The sequence below is a fragment of the Phyllobates terribilis genome, unplaced genomic scaffold, assembly GCF_046119375.1.
Source record: "Phyllobates terribilis strain yellow unplaced genomic scaffold, ASM4611937v1 Scaffold_4__5_contigs__length_816908805, whole genome shotgun sequence".
Lineage (NCBI taxonomy): Eukaryota > Metazoa > Chordata > Amphibia > Anura > Dendrobatidae > Phyllobates > Phyllobates terribilis.
The window spans coordinates 292158710-292173116 of NW_027362764.1; the positions used below are offsets into that span (position 1 = coordinate 292158710).

At 48.1% G+C, this 14407-nt stretch overlaps 1 protein-coding gene across 3 annotated transcripts in view; it reads left to right on the top strand.

Annotated features, from left to right (window-relative positions):
• The window catches only part of ITGA9 (integrin subunit alpha 9), a 636829-nt gene that overhangs the window by 339877 nt on the left and 282545 nt on the right, over positions 1-14407 (top strand). For all 3 annotated transcript variants that reach the window (XM_073678319.1, XM_073678318.1, XM_073678320.1), the window contains exon 16: positions 13356-13505. In XM_073678319.1, the coding sequence (XP_073534420.1) occupies positions 13356-13505 (150 nt within the window). The remainder of the gene's footprint in view (positions 1-13355; positions 13506-14407) is intronic.

Below are 14407 nucleotides of genomic sequence, written 5' to 3' on the forward strand. Positions count from 1 at the left end.
CCTCCCTACTCACAGGGCACACCACTGTGCTCCTCCTCATGTCAGGCCTTCTCCCTGAGTTTGCCTCTTGTAGCACTCCCCAGCACTGCTGCATCCTCCTGCTGTCTCCACTTTGCTATAGGGAGGAGCGACCAGTCTCTGCAGGAATTTAACCCTGCTGTGTCTTTCAGAGATTACCTTCCTTGGCCCATCCCCTGCTAGCAGTGGATATATTTGGCAGCTCTGCCCTCCACTCCTTGCTTGAGCTGTGGTTCTAGTTAACAGTTTGTTACTAGTTCCAGTCAAGATGTGTTATTGTTTTATCTCCTGTTACTTACCCGGCTTGTCCACCAGTTCTATCTGATCTCTGAGCTCCTGACGTCAGCTTTGTATCTTGAATCTGTGCTACCTTCCCCGATTTTGGACTGTCTGACTACATCTCTCCCTTTGCCCTCTGTACTGCGTATACCTGCCTTGACTCGTTGGTCAGCTGTTGCAGGTACAGGAGCTGCCCATGAGTGGCACCTGGTCACTATCCTGCGGCCAATCCTATCCTCACCATCAGAGGCCATAGTGAAAACCAGGTAGCCACTTAGTCAAGCTCCTCCGGGTTAAGCCTGGCCAGTTGCGCAATGGGTCCACACCCACCATCGTCACACATAGGAAACTGTAAATGGTCTTGTAAATGATTAATAGCTGCTGTAAAAAAACAGATTGCATATGGATGACTGGTGAAGAAAAAATTGTCCCACTTTTCTGGATGAAACTCTGAACGATTTTTTATACACTTATGTGAGACTACCCTTAGGGAAGAGTCAGACGGCCGTATAACTCAAATGGGGATCACAGTGCAATGCTCGGACTGTCCGTCAGCGCTCCCGACCAGAGCGGGACAGCTGCATAGAAATGCATGCTGTCACGCTCAGGGCGGGAGAGCCGTCTGCCAGTCCGCACATTGTGTTGTGTGTGTGTGTGTGTGTATGTGTGTGTGTATGTATGTGTATGTGTATGTGGAGATTATATATGTAGATTATATATATATATATGTGGAGATTATATATATATGTATGTGGAGATATATATATATATATATATATATATATATACACATACATATGTGGCACCCCAGGGGTCTGGTTTCCCACAGTAATGTAATGTTATGTCTGAGAGCAGGTGGGAGGTCCTTTGGTCAGGGATCCTGTGCATGCCACACCTCCTGCCCAGTCTTGGGAGGGGAAGACCTTCCCCTATATAAACCCGGGGCTGAAGCAGGGTTAGTCAGTCAAGGAGAGTAGAGACAAGAAACAGTCACAGGAAGAAACAGCAGAAGCTCAGTGGGAGCAACACTACTACAAGTCAGGGGCTGGCAGCTGCAGAGCTCGCCCTGACTGAGAAGCTTTCTTACCGGACCCGGCGTCCGAGGCTGTGGGGACTAACTCTTACCCAGCAGCAGAAGCCGACCGGCAGGGGATTTCAGGTCCTCAGGCCCAGAAACCCGAAGGCACGGTCACACGCGTGGGACCAGCGCCGCCATCGTGGAGCGGAAGCCATTAGAAGGGACCGAGTCACCGGCCATACGGGTGAGCACCACACGGTACACTCAGGGACGTGGGCTACTTATATCCGCTTCTAGCAAGGTAGCCAGAAGAGTACAGTCAGTTTGGGAGGCCTACAACTCCGCCTGGCCAGGGGAGATCCCATCTGCTCAAGGACTGACCGGGCCCCGTTCGCTAGCAAGTACTCCGGGAGGGTCTATCGTTGTTACCAGTAAAGACCCTGAATTACACCGCACCGTCTCTGAGTGGTTCCTGCTACCCTCATCTTCCACGTCGGCTGCCCTGAGGCCATACCCCTCCCGTTGGGGGTTATACTATCACGCTGCACAATTCTACACCGGCCTCAGCGGTCTGCCCTGCAGCGGCAGCTCCATAGCTGCAAATCAATGGGTGGCGTAGTCGACACTCAAATAACATCTATCAAGACTGCCACACACTGAGTTGACTCCCTGGGCACGGACCGGGTCCCCGCCACTCGGAGACTACAACCCTCATCTGATCCGGTTCCGGGTAAGCCCCCGTGCGCGAGACGCTGCGCGACACAGCAGGCCCAGGGGCGCGTCAACTTTGGCGTAGTCGGCAGGATTTCGTGCCCGCAACCACCGGGTACTGCGTGCCTGAAAAAGAGACTTTTAAAACTTACCATCCGTGAAGTTTTCCCGCGATCGGTGAAGATTCCCGCCATCCGGCGCCATTTTCAGCCTTCTTCCCGCCATCTGTGAAGATTCCCGCCATCCGGCGCCATCTTCAGCCTTCTTCCCGCCACCCGTGGAGTTTTCCCGCCGTTGGACGCCATCTTGAGGACGCCGCGCGGGAAGAAGAGGGGCGTGGACTCCGAAAGCGCGCGAGAACTGAAGCCCCGCCTCACGTCCGGACGTTGCGTAAGGTCCTGGAAGGAGCCCAGCAGACGCCGACGTCACCGGAGCGCGACGGAAGGTCCTCAACCCTGACGATCTACTGCGGAGCCGCGGCCTACGGAACAGGATCATCGCAAGGTAGGCCACGGTCCACTAGGGGGGAGGAAGATGTCGGATGCGGAGGAGAGCTTCATTGCCTCAACCCCCGCCAGCGCCACCGCTGCTGCAGTTATGCCCTTCACCATGCCCTATATCCCGGGAGCAGCTTGGCTACCCCAGTACTCAGGGTAGTCACATACCCTGCATGACTTTAGAGAAAAGCTGGATAGCCTCTTCCAGGTGTACCCCTTCACAGAAGAGCAAAAAGTGAGCATCCCGGTGGCCCAACTAACCGGGGCAGCCAAAAGGGAAGTAAAATCCTGGCCACCTGGGAGGAAGACTGTCGCAGGGATACTAACCCGGCTGAAGGATACCTTTGATACCCGCACCTCAGCCGAGATTAAGCTTAGATTCTACGGGTGCAAGCAGCGAGCGCATGAGAGTATAAGGGACTATGCACTAAACCTACAAGAGGCCCTGAGGGCCATTAAGCAGACCGACCCTGATGGAGTGGGAAACGAGGACAGGCTGTTGACCGAACAATTTATAGAGGGACTATATTGTAATGCCCACCGAACCCAGTTGCGGGCGATGGCCTTACAGGATCCCCATCTGGGCTTTGCACAGTTCAAGGACAGAGCCATCCGGGTGCTCCGAGAACCGGCACCGGGTGGCGTTGTGACCCACAGGCGCCCAGCTATCACTTACCACCAGGAGGCGGCGCCCTTGTCGGCAGGGCCTGTGGGAGCTGATGCGCAGGCTTTGGACAATGACCCGGCTCCAGACCTACACCATCAGGTCCAAGAGCTAGCTAAGAGCGTTGCTGCGCTAACCCGAACTGTGCAGTCTTTACAGGTTTCCACCCCAGGGAAGATCCAGCTGGCATCCGGACCGGAGGACATCCCGTGGCGTCGACCAAGGAGGACCCCACCGGCCAGAGGAAGACCCAGTGACCGATACAGCGAAGACGGACGACCCATCTGCCGCCACTGCAATCAACCCGGACATATGGCAAGGTACTGTTCTTTAAACGGGCACAACCTGGGGTAGAGGGCCAACCCCCAGGAAAAAGATCACCAGGCCCATCGAACTGGCGCGACAGATATGTGGGAGGACGTCCAGTCTTGCCTGTGGTACTGGATGGCATTCCCATGAGTGCCCTACTGGACACCGGGTCACAGGTCACCACCATCCCGTACGTGCTCTTTAAGCAGTACTGGAATGACTCGGATATTACCCGCTACCCTGACGACGACTTGAGTATCATCGCCAGCAATGGCCAGCCCGTGCCACAGATCGGATTTAAAGAGGTGACCATCAAAATCGGTAGAGTCGAACTGGCAGCACAGGGACTGATCATTGTAGATATTGACAAACATGAGAGTCACCCAAAAATAACTCTAGGAACTAATGTAATTGAAAATTGTCTTGCAGAGGTGATTTTCCTTTTACAGCAGGTTGCCAAGAACGCCAGCTCCGGCGAGCAGCGGGTGCTCCAGAAAGAGATCCGGGCACTGATGCGACGGCAACAGGTGGAACTCTCCGGCGGTGAGATTGGTAGCGTAAGAATGTGTGACCCTTTTCCTATTGCCATGCCCCCAAAAAGTGAAATGATGATTTGGTGCCGGGCAGCTATTGGTCTGAGAGGTAGAGATTACCAGGCAATGGTAGAACCAGTTTACTCAGACAGTAGGCCCACCATCTTGACAGCACGGGGGGTGGTTAATGTACGCCATGGGAGGGTGCCCGTTCGCATAATCAATATCGGGAAGAGGGAAGTGTACCTGCCCCGGTATGCCACGCTAGCCAAATTATATACCATTAACCAAAATGCTATACAATCTGTGGAACCCTTGCCTCCATCTCACCCGGAGGAAGGTAACGGCTCTAAGAAAACAATGGAGGACTGGTGTCAGCAACTACATTTGGGTACTGACTCCACTCCCTCACATCAGAAACAGGGAGTCTATCGGGTGGTTCAAGAGTACGAGAGAGTGTTTAGTAAACACCCGTTAGACTTCGGGCGAGTCAAGGGGGTAGAACACCACATCCCCACGGGAGACCATCCTCCTATAAAAGAGAGGTATCGACCCGTACCCCCTGCCCACTACCAACACGCCAAGGGGATGCTTAGAGACATGAAGGAGGCTGGGGTGATTAGGGATAGCTGTAGCCCCTGGGCAGCTCCACTAGTCTTAGTCAGAAAAAAAGACAACACCATGAGGATGTGTGTAGATTACCGGAAAATCAATCGTATCACACACAAGGATGCGTACCCCTTACCAAGGATAGAGGAGTCATTGGCTGCTTTAAGATCTGCTAACTTCTTCTCTACCTTGGATCTCACTAGCGGGTACTGGCAGGTTCCTGTAGCAGAGGCGGACCGGGAGAAGACCGCATTCACCACCCCGATGGGACTTAGCGAGTTCACCTGCATGCCGTTCGGACTCTGCAACGCACCAGGAACCTTCCAACGACTAATGGAGTGTTGTCTGGGCCACAGAAACTTCGAGACGGTCCTGTTGTACCTGGACGATGTCATCGTATATTCCAAGACGTATGAGGACCACCTGAAACACCTGGCGGAAGTGTTCGAAGCTCTGGCGAGTTACGGCCTAAAGGTGAAACCCTCCAAGTGTCACCTCCTGAAACCAAAGGTGCAGTACCTGGGACACGTGGTGAGCGCTGACGGAGTGGCTCCTGACCCTGATAAGATCACCGCAATTAAGGAATGGCCAAGCCCCTCCAGCGTAAAAGAAGTGCGGCAGTTCCTCGGGTTGGTAGGCTACTACCGAAGGTTTATTCCCGGTTTCACCAAAAAGGCAGCACCTATGCAGGACCTCCTGATAGGCCAGTCCCGGAAGGCCAAGAACCAGAAGCCGCCCTTCAAATGGGAGGAGCTGGAAGAAGAGTCCTTCCGCCAGCTGAAGATGGCCCTCACGGGGGACGAAATCCTGGCGTACCCGGATTATAGCCAGCCCTTTATCCTCTACACCGACGCCAGTAACATCGGGCTAGGAGCCGTACTGTCCCAGATCCAGCAGGGGAAGGAACGAGTAATCGCCTACGCCAGCCGAAAGCTGCGACCCACCGAAAGGAACCCCGAGAATTACAGCTCATTTAAGCTAGAGTTCCTGGCCGTAGTATGGGCAGTCACCGAGCGCTTTAAGCATTACCTCGCTTCTTCCCGGTTCACCGTGTACACGGATAACAACCCGTTGACACACCTGGACACGGCAAGACTCGGTGCCCTGGAGCAGAGGTGGATGGCCCGTCTGTCCAACTACGAGTTCACAATCAAATACCGGGCCGGACGCTCCAATACCAACGCGGACGCCCTGTCCAGGATGCCCAACCTGCCGGACGAAGGAGAAGATCCGGAGGGACTGGAAGAAGTTGAACTCCCTGCGTTCCACCGTCATGGGACTATCCAGTACTCCCACCGGGTAAGGAGTAAGCAGGCTGCTACGTTGAACCCCTTACCTCACTACAACTGGGCGGAAACGCAAGACAGCGACCCTGCCGTCCGACTGGTGAAGGAGATGCTGACTCGCCCGGAGGCTTGCCTTGAACCAGACGCTCCGGAGGAAGCCAAACAACTATGGGCAGAGAGGAGTCGACTGTTCCTTTACAAGGGGAAGTTGTGCCGCAGAATGGTTAACTCCCGGACGCATGAACTACTCTGGCAAGTAGTGGTGCCACGAAGAGACGCAGCCATGGTGATGGAGGCATACCACGACGGAGCTGGACACTTCGGGTGGAAGAAGCTGGAGTTCCTGCTGCGCGAGCGATTCCACTGGGTAGGCATGAGGGGAACCATTGAGAAGTGGTGCAGAGACTGTGGCCCGTGCAACCTAAGAAGGAAAGACCGTGCCAGCCAGAAGACTCCCCTGCAGTCCATCGTCACCCGGCAGCCGTTGGAACTGGTAGCCTTGGATCATGTAAAACTGACCCCAAGCAGAAGTGGCTACGTCTACGCACTAACCATCGTGGATCACTACTCCCGGTTCTTGGTTGTCGTCCCCGTCAAGGACTTAACAGCTCGAACAGCAGCGAGAGCCTTCCAGCAGCATTTCTGCCGTTCACACGGGTACCCGGACCAAGTGTTGACAGACCAGGGACCTGCCTTTGAAGCGGAGGTCTTCCAAGAATTCTGCACTCTGTATGGCTGCCGGAAGATAAGGACGACACCCTATCATCCGCAAACTAATGGACTTTGTGAGAAAATGAACCAGGTGGTAATGGATCTTCTGAAAACGTTGCCCCTGGAAGAACGCAGTCTGTGGCCTGAGAAGCTGCCCGATCTGGTGGACCTATACAACCACATCCCGGTAGGTTCCACCAACTGTACCCCGGCTTACCTAATGAGGGCAAGACCTGGTAAGTTACCTGTTGACCTGGAAATGGGAGTCCTGACACCCGAGGACACTTCACCAGAAGCAGACTGGGACACAGAGAGGCAGCAGCAGTACCGGAGAGTACAGGAGAGCGTGGAGCGAAGTCTCTGTCAGGCTAGGGAAAGACAAGAGAAAACTTACAACCAGTATGCTCCCGCTGTTCCCCTGGTACCCGGAGAGCAGGTCTTGAAGAGGAAGAGACGGCTCCACAAGTTGGACGACCAGTGGGAGAAGGACCCGTACACCGTACTGCCCTCAAGCCACGAGAACCCGAAGGTTTGTACCATCAGTAAAGACGGAGGGGAAACTACAGCCATTGTATCCCGGGACCACCTGAAGAAGTGTCCCGAACAACTGAGGAACCCTGAAGAGGAACAAGAAGACCATCGACCCGTAGAGGAAAGGGAAGATATGGTTAGTACTGTGCTCGGGGACTTCCCTCGGTCTTGGACTCAAGTCAATGGTGCAGTTGTGGTACCCGTACTCACCTTCCTCCAACCAGCATCCCAAGCACCTACGGAGCAACAGGTAGAGCTGGAAGAACAGCCGGTCCAGGAGGCAGAAGACCCCACACCCGCAGACCAGGAGGATCAATCCTCTGCTTGCAGTGAGCCTGCCATATCCCTAGTGAGCCAAAGAGCCGGTAGACAGCTGCCCAGTTTACCCTTGACAGCTCCTACACCCTGTAGTTCAGGGCTAGACAGTCAGCTCCGTAGGTCCACTAGGGCCACTAGAGGCCAGTTACCCGCACGTTGGAGGATTTGAAGTGTATAAATTGTTTTATTTATGTTTACCTGTGTATTGTTGCTTGTGTATAATTTTGTGTTTCTAGTTATTTGTAGGAGTCCTTGGTGGATTTACCGGGAATCCTTTGTACATAGTTGGAGCGTAACCCAGGACGGACTAAAGACTGTTAAGGACTCGGGGCAGGACAAACCCCTACCTGGTTACGTCTCCCTGTTTTGGTGAAATGGACACCTTGCTTTTCTTCAAAGACTACACCCGGTTATGGACATGCCGTGACCACCTTTATGTGTTTCTTCTTATTGTACTATTATTGTTGTTATATCTTGTTATGTTTTTCTAAAATATGTTTAGTCCCGGAGTACTAAATTTCACTAGGGGGGAATGTGGCACCCCAGGGGTCTGGTTTCCCACAGTAATGTAATGTTATGTCTGAGAGCAGGTGGGAGGTCCTTTGGTCAGGGATCCTGTGCATGCCACACCTCCTGCCCAGTCTTGGGAGGGGAAGACCTTCCCCTATATAAACCCGGGGCTGAAGCAGGGTTAGTCAGTCAAGGAGAGTAGAGACAAGAAACAGTCACAGGAAGAAACAGCAGAAGCTCAGTGGGAGCAATACTACTACAAGTCAGGGGCTGGCAGCTGCAGAGCTCGCCCTGACTGAGAAGCTTTCTTACCGGACCCGGCGTCCGAGGCTGTGGGGACTAACTCTTACCCAGCAGCAGAAGCCGACCGGCAGGGGATTTCAGGTCCTCAGGCCCAGAAACCCGAAGGCACGGTCACACGCGTGGGACCAGCGCCGTCATCGTGGAGCGGAAGCCATTAGAAGGCCCCGAGTCACCGGCCATACGGGTGAGCACCACACGGTACACTCAGGGACGTGGGCTACTTATATCCGCTTCTAGCAAGGTAGCCAGAAGAGTACAGTCAGTTTGGGAGGCCTACAACTCCGCCTGGCCAGGGGAGATCCCATCTGCTCAAGGACTGACCGGGCCCCGTTCGCTAGCAAGTACTCCGGGAGGGTCTATCGTTGTTACCAGTAAAGACCCTGAATTACACCGCACCGTCTCTGAGTGGTTCCTGCTACCCTCATCTTCCACGTCGGCTGCCCTGAGGCCATACCCCTCCCGTTGGGGGTTATACTATCACGCTGCACAATTCTACACCGGCCTCAGCGGTCTGCCCTGCAGCGGCAGCTCCATAGCTGCAAATCAACGGGTGGCGTAGTCGACACTCAAATAACATCTATCAAGACTGCCACACACTGAGTTGACTCCCTGGGCACGGACCGGGTCCCCGCCACTCGGAGACTACAACCCTCATCTGATCCGGTTCCGGGTAAGCCCCCGTGCGCGAGACGCTGCGCGACACAGCAGGCCCAGGGGCGCGTCACATATAATATATATATATATATATATATATATATATATATACACATACACACACACATAAGATTTCAGGAATAAAAGAGTGTAAATTCATATTTTATGCCCAATATATTGTAGATAAAAGTAGACTTTACATGATGTGGCTTAATATTTTTTGACTTACTGACAGTAATCAAAGGTTCATTCTTCTGGACATTTAAAGGTGCTAGAAATAAAACAAAAATATGTTGGTGTCATTTATATATAACGATATATATATTGACAATAAAGTGGAGTTTAATTTCTGTTCTCTGAGCAAAGTTCATGATTAATAGCTGGGAACTTGCTTGTTGTGGACAGGGAGGGCAGATGGAATGTTTCTCAGGGTGGCATTTTGTCAGGGAATGTTCTTACATTTAAACAAAGAGGGAGCAAGTATGTTTGGGTTATTTGATGTACGTTTACAGACCACATAAATTGTTATATCCCTCATCCTCACCTCTTGCCTACTTGTATTCTACTTGCCTACAAAATACTCTTGTTATAGATAGGCAAAGTTAGTTGAGTATGTGATGGTTCAACTGAACAAAGTTCCGAAATAAAAAAGGGATATAATGGAAATTTCACACCACTATACCTTGTTGGACCCAATCTGGATAGTGTTAAAAAACGAGAACACTAGATCAGCAAAGCATTTGCAGAACTCCTAAGTAATCATGCTATAGTTATAGCTGCCACCCCTCAGACATTAAACAGTGCTTCCCCTCTCCCTTCCAGTAGTGCAGAGGTTTTCTGCAAAAATAGTCAATGCACAGTGCCCCCAAAATATTGAGTGCTGTCCCATAAGAAACGGCAGAATCGTCCACACCTTCCACTTAGTTCCTTAAAAATACCAATAGCTGCAGTATATAAATAATACAGTTAATAAAAAATACCAAGAGCGACATGAAACATAGTTTAATTAAACCTTCAGTACAAAGAAAAAAAAAGTTAAAAACACTTTGAAAAAGTACTACACACAGATATCAAACTGGCTCATTAAAAGTGTCTAGAATTACCCTCTACCCTCCTGTAAACAAAGGTCCCTAGCCAATGTAAAAAAATGATCTAAGTACCACACAGCATAAACTTCAATTATGTAGTGTAACAAAGCATGCTCATATATAAATATTGACATACTAAAACCAGGAATAATATATAATCAAACTTCAATCAATAAAAATACCATAAGATCAAAGAGACCATAGGGCAAGCACGGAGTCTATATGTCCCCAGGTGTATCACCATGTCACATGTGGCATCCTCAGGGGTTTCTAGTACATTCCAGCTAGTAGTTGCAGTACTGCACCCTGCCTTCACCATCACCCTAATTTCCATAGTAGTCACTACAGTATTCCTTCTACCTCCAGTAGTCACATCTCTTTGCCGTCTGTCTCCAAACCAAAAGTTACAGCAAACTGCCACTGGTTACCAGCAGTCATTGCAGTGTTTTCACCCCATTACCATATGTCAAGAATGTCACCGGAGAGATCACACAGAATCCCACCGCTGCAACCAATTTGTCATGGATCGCAGTCAGGGGAGTCATCGTTGAACCACCCACGTTGTTATCTTTTGATCGAACAGCTCTCTGCTGCCCCCTATCATCCGGACAATTACACTGTTGGCCGATGACTAACAGAGGAGGCCGCAGGCTGTTTCCACGAATAGGCCGGTTATTGGGAAGCGAACAGTGAGCATACGGTATTTATGCCTCCGATTCCAAGACATGGAACATGTATATACTCCCGTACGGTCACTGTTAACTCCACAATAACCCAATAAAGATTATTAACTGCCACCACCAGTCATTTTTACAGGCTGACTGGACGCCTGATGGTTAGCGTATGGCTTTGAGGTGTGGTTTACAGAAGAAAAGGAACAGAACTACTGCATTTTATATTTAATCCAAAACGATAGGCTGTGTTTATAAAAAAATATACAAAAGATTTTACAAAGGGGACAAAACAATATAGCATATATAGTTACATAAAATAAACACCGATTATTCAGCTAGCAGATGAAAGCAATCCTATTGAAAATGACTGGCATGTATCTTCCTCAGCATTGAACACAGATTATAATTTGCCTTGATCTTTTATCAGCATGTGAGTTACACCCACACCCCCCCGTGATCACATTAAGTGAGTCAGCTTGTGGGATGTCCTCAGTCCTTTAGGATTTTATGAAATTCCCAATTTATGCGATAACATCACTCCAGATGATCGCAGAAGTTCGAGATCGCCGCACAATTTTCCCTTGGGATTTTACTGTTACCCATAGACCAAATGTGACATGGCTGTTATCCATTATCTGGACGCTAATGATTTGTGGCTTATAGGCAAATGTTATGATTATAGGCAGACAGTTATGAAAAAAACATGCATCTTCTTCCCCGATTCGCCCTGAAGCTTAAAATGTATGTCCCATCACTATAGGATTTATACAAACTCCAATGTTCATAATTTTCTTTCGTATCTCGGCGTTTACCAAAAATGTGTTGAGGAAGGGAATGTGCATCCTGGATGAACAATAGCTATCTCTAAAAGGTGTCAGATATTTGCTTCATTCCTTTCAAAACTCAAGAAGCCTTTCCTGTCTATGCTATACATCTCATACTTCCACAAAAAAGACATCCTCATTGGCACTTGGGCTTCAAAAGAACTTCTGGCATTTTAATTTCCAACTCCTTTAGGCTCATTGTACTAGCCTAAGAGATCGCAAGCTCTTGTTTCCTTACTGGAAAGGAAAGAGGGGAGGAGGTAAGGGGTGAATGCCCATTCATTGCAGTGGCTGCATAGATTTTAATAATTTCTATGACCCCAAGTTGTTAAAACAGAGTATTGGTCCCTTCCCTCGGTAGTTACAGAACTACCTTTCACCTGTAACCATATTGCTTAAAAGGGAAGCTATCATCAGAAAATTATCTATTGTTTAAATGATTTTTTGTGTTGTGTTTTTTCACAATTTTTTTTGTTTCTGGTATCACAATGTGTATTAAAAATAGAAATCTTGCAATTTTCATATTCGCCACTTTGGCTTTTTTATGCTCGAACTTCCTGTTTCAGAAAAAAAATATGTGCATTAGTCACAATGAACAGACTAGGACCTTTCTTTTGTAGTGGAGCATATACTGTAATGTTCTACTTTGGTCTCATCTGACCAGAACACCTTCTTCGACATGCCATGTAGGGGGGACACCTAGCATCTGGAAGAACGTGCTCTGGTCAGTTTAAACCAAAGTAGAACTTTTAGAGCTAAATGTAAAAAACTATATGTGGTAGAAAACTAACACTGCGCATCACCCTGAAATCACCATCCCCACTATAAGACATGGTGGTGGCAGCATCATACTATGAGAAAGCATTTCTTCAGCAGGGACAGGGAAGCTGGTCAGAGTTGATAGGAAGATGGATGGAGCAGGGCAGTCCTGGAGGAAACTCTGTGAGAGGCTGCAAAAGACTTGAGACTGGGGTGTAGGTTCACCTTCCAGCAGGACATGGACCATAAACACTCTCTCTATGCTACAATGGAATGGTTTAGATCAAAGCATATTCATGTATTTGGCCCAGTCACAGTCCAGAACTAAATCCCATTGAGAAAATCACTGTTCACAGACACTCTCCATCCACCTCTAGATGTACAAAGCTGGTAGAGACTTACCCCAGAAGACTTGCATTAGTAACTGCAGCAAAAGATGGTCCTAGAAAGTATTGACTTAGTATCATTTCCTTTACACTTCACAAATTCTTGTTACTTTGTGTTGGTATATCACGTAAAATCCAAATAAAATACATTTAAGTTTGTGGGTGTAACTTGAAAAATATGGAAAAGTTCACAGGTTTTGAATACTTTTTCAAGGCACTGTATTCTCTCAAACCTTAAATAAACCTGGCTGGATGGCAGCAAATGCTCTAAATTGTTCACATTTATTCTTCCATAAATATCAATGGCTCTAGCTCCATAAGACAGAGAAAGGTTTTACTATTTATCTCTATTTATTTGTCACTCCCATAAAGATGAACAATTCTTCAAAATGTTATAGTAAGCAGTTCCCACAGTTAAAGTACTTATCCCAGTACTAATCCAGGATGTCATATATAACCAGCAGTGGATTGTGGTAAAGTGTAGGCTCATTTCTTACAGTATAAATGTCTCTATAAGGCAAGTTAATGCTTAGGATATATTTCTTCCATAGAGATCACATCACTCTCTACTATATGTAAATAAGTGAAGAAAAGTAACTAAAGTGTTTGTTGTATTGACCACCATGTAAAGTTTAGGTATAAATATTCTGTATGCTTCTCTGTTTCCTTGCAGCGCAGAGTGAAAGATGTCATTTCACCCATAGTTTTTGAAACAGCCTATAGTCTTGGAGAACATGTGATTGGGAAAGATGAGAAGGACTTGCCTGCTCTGAAGCCTGTTCTTCGCTGGAAAAAGGGACAGAAAATCGCACAGAGAAATCAGGTAAGATTTCATTTATCTGTTTTATGCTAGGTCAGTGGGCTTGCCATTAAACAATATATGTTTTTGTTTTGTAGTTTTCTTTCTTTGAGGGTCTATGACCACTGTTGAGGAGCACAGCATCTTCTTTCCTGATATGTGTTTAAAATGTTAGAGTATTTGCTGAGTGTTCGCACCATGTTACAGATAAACTACGGTTGGCAATATATTCTATTCAGTATGTCATTCTGTATAATTGTCATGTTCTAGTCAATTTACCCAGATGTGAATCGTTATCTAATTTACCATTGCAGACCAAAGATATGGCGACTTTCTTCTCTGGGTTGCTACTAATAGAATAAATCTATGGGATTTTGCCTGACATTTCAGCATAATTTTAATTTTTGCTATGTATAAGGCTGATTTTATGGGCTCGCCTACTGATATGAGTGTTTTGGTTAGGAGGGATCAGGGTGAAAACATTTAGGAAGACATCTTACACGGTCCTAGGCAACTGCCTAAGAAGTCTACTGCTATAAGCCTTCCTGTAGGCTAAACTTTTGTACCTTTCTTTTTTGCTTTAATTGTAATGAACCTAAAGTTTTAACCTAGAAAGTACCATTAAGCTATTCTTGCTGTTAATACTTTTACAGCTAAATATTCTATTGTCATACAACTTTACAATACAAGTTCTTAAAGAGGTTCACTAGAATCTTGAATTGATGACTTTTCTGTTTCAATCCGTTTGTTCCCCACTAATTTTTGAAACAAAATGATCAAAGCTGCAAAACAAAACAGTTAGTGCTGTAGCACCATGGACCACAATTGTATGTACGTCAATGTGCCTGATTAAACAATAAAGTGACTCTTCAATCTGATCTTAGTATAGGCCATCAGTTGAAAATCCCAGAAATCACCCAAAAAGC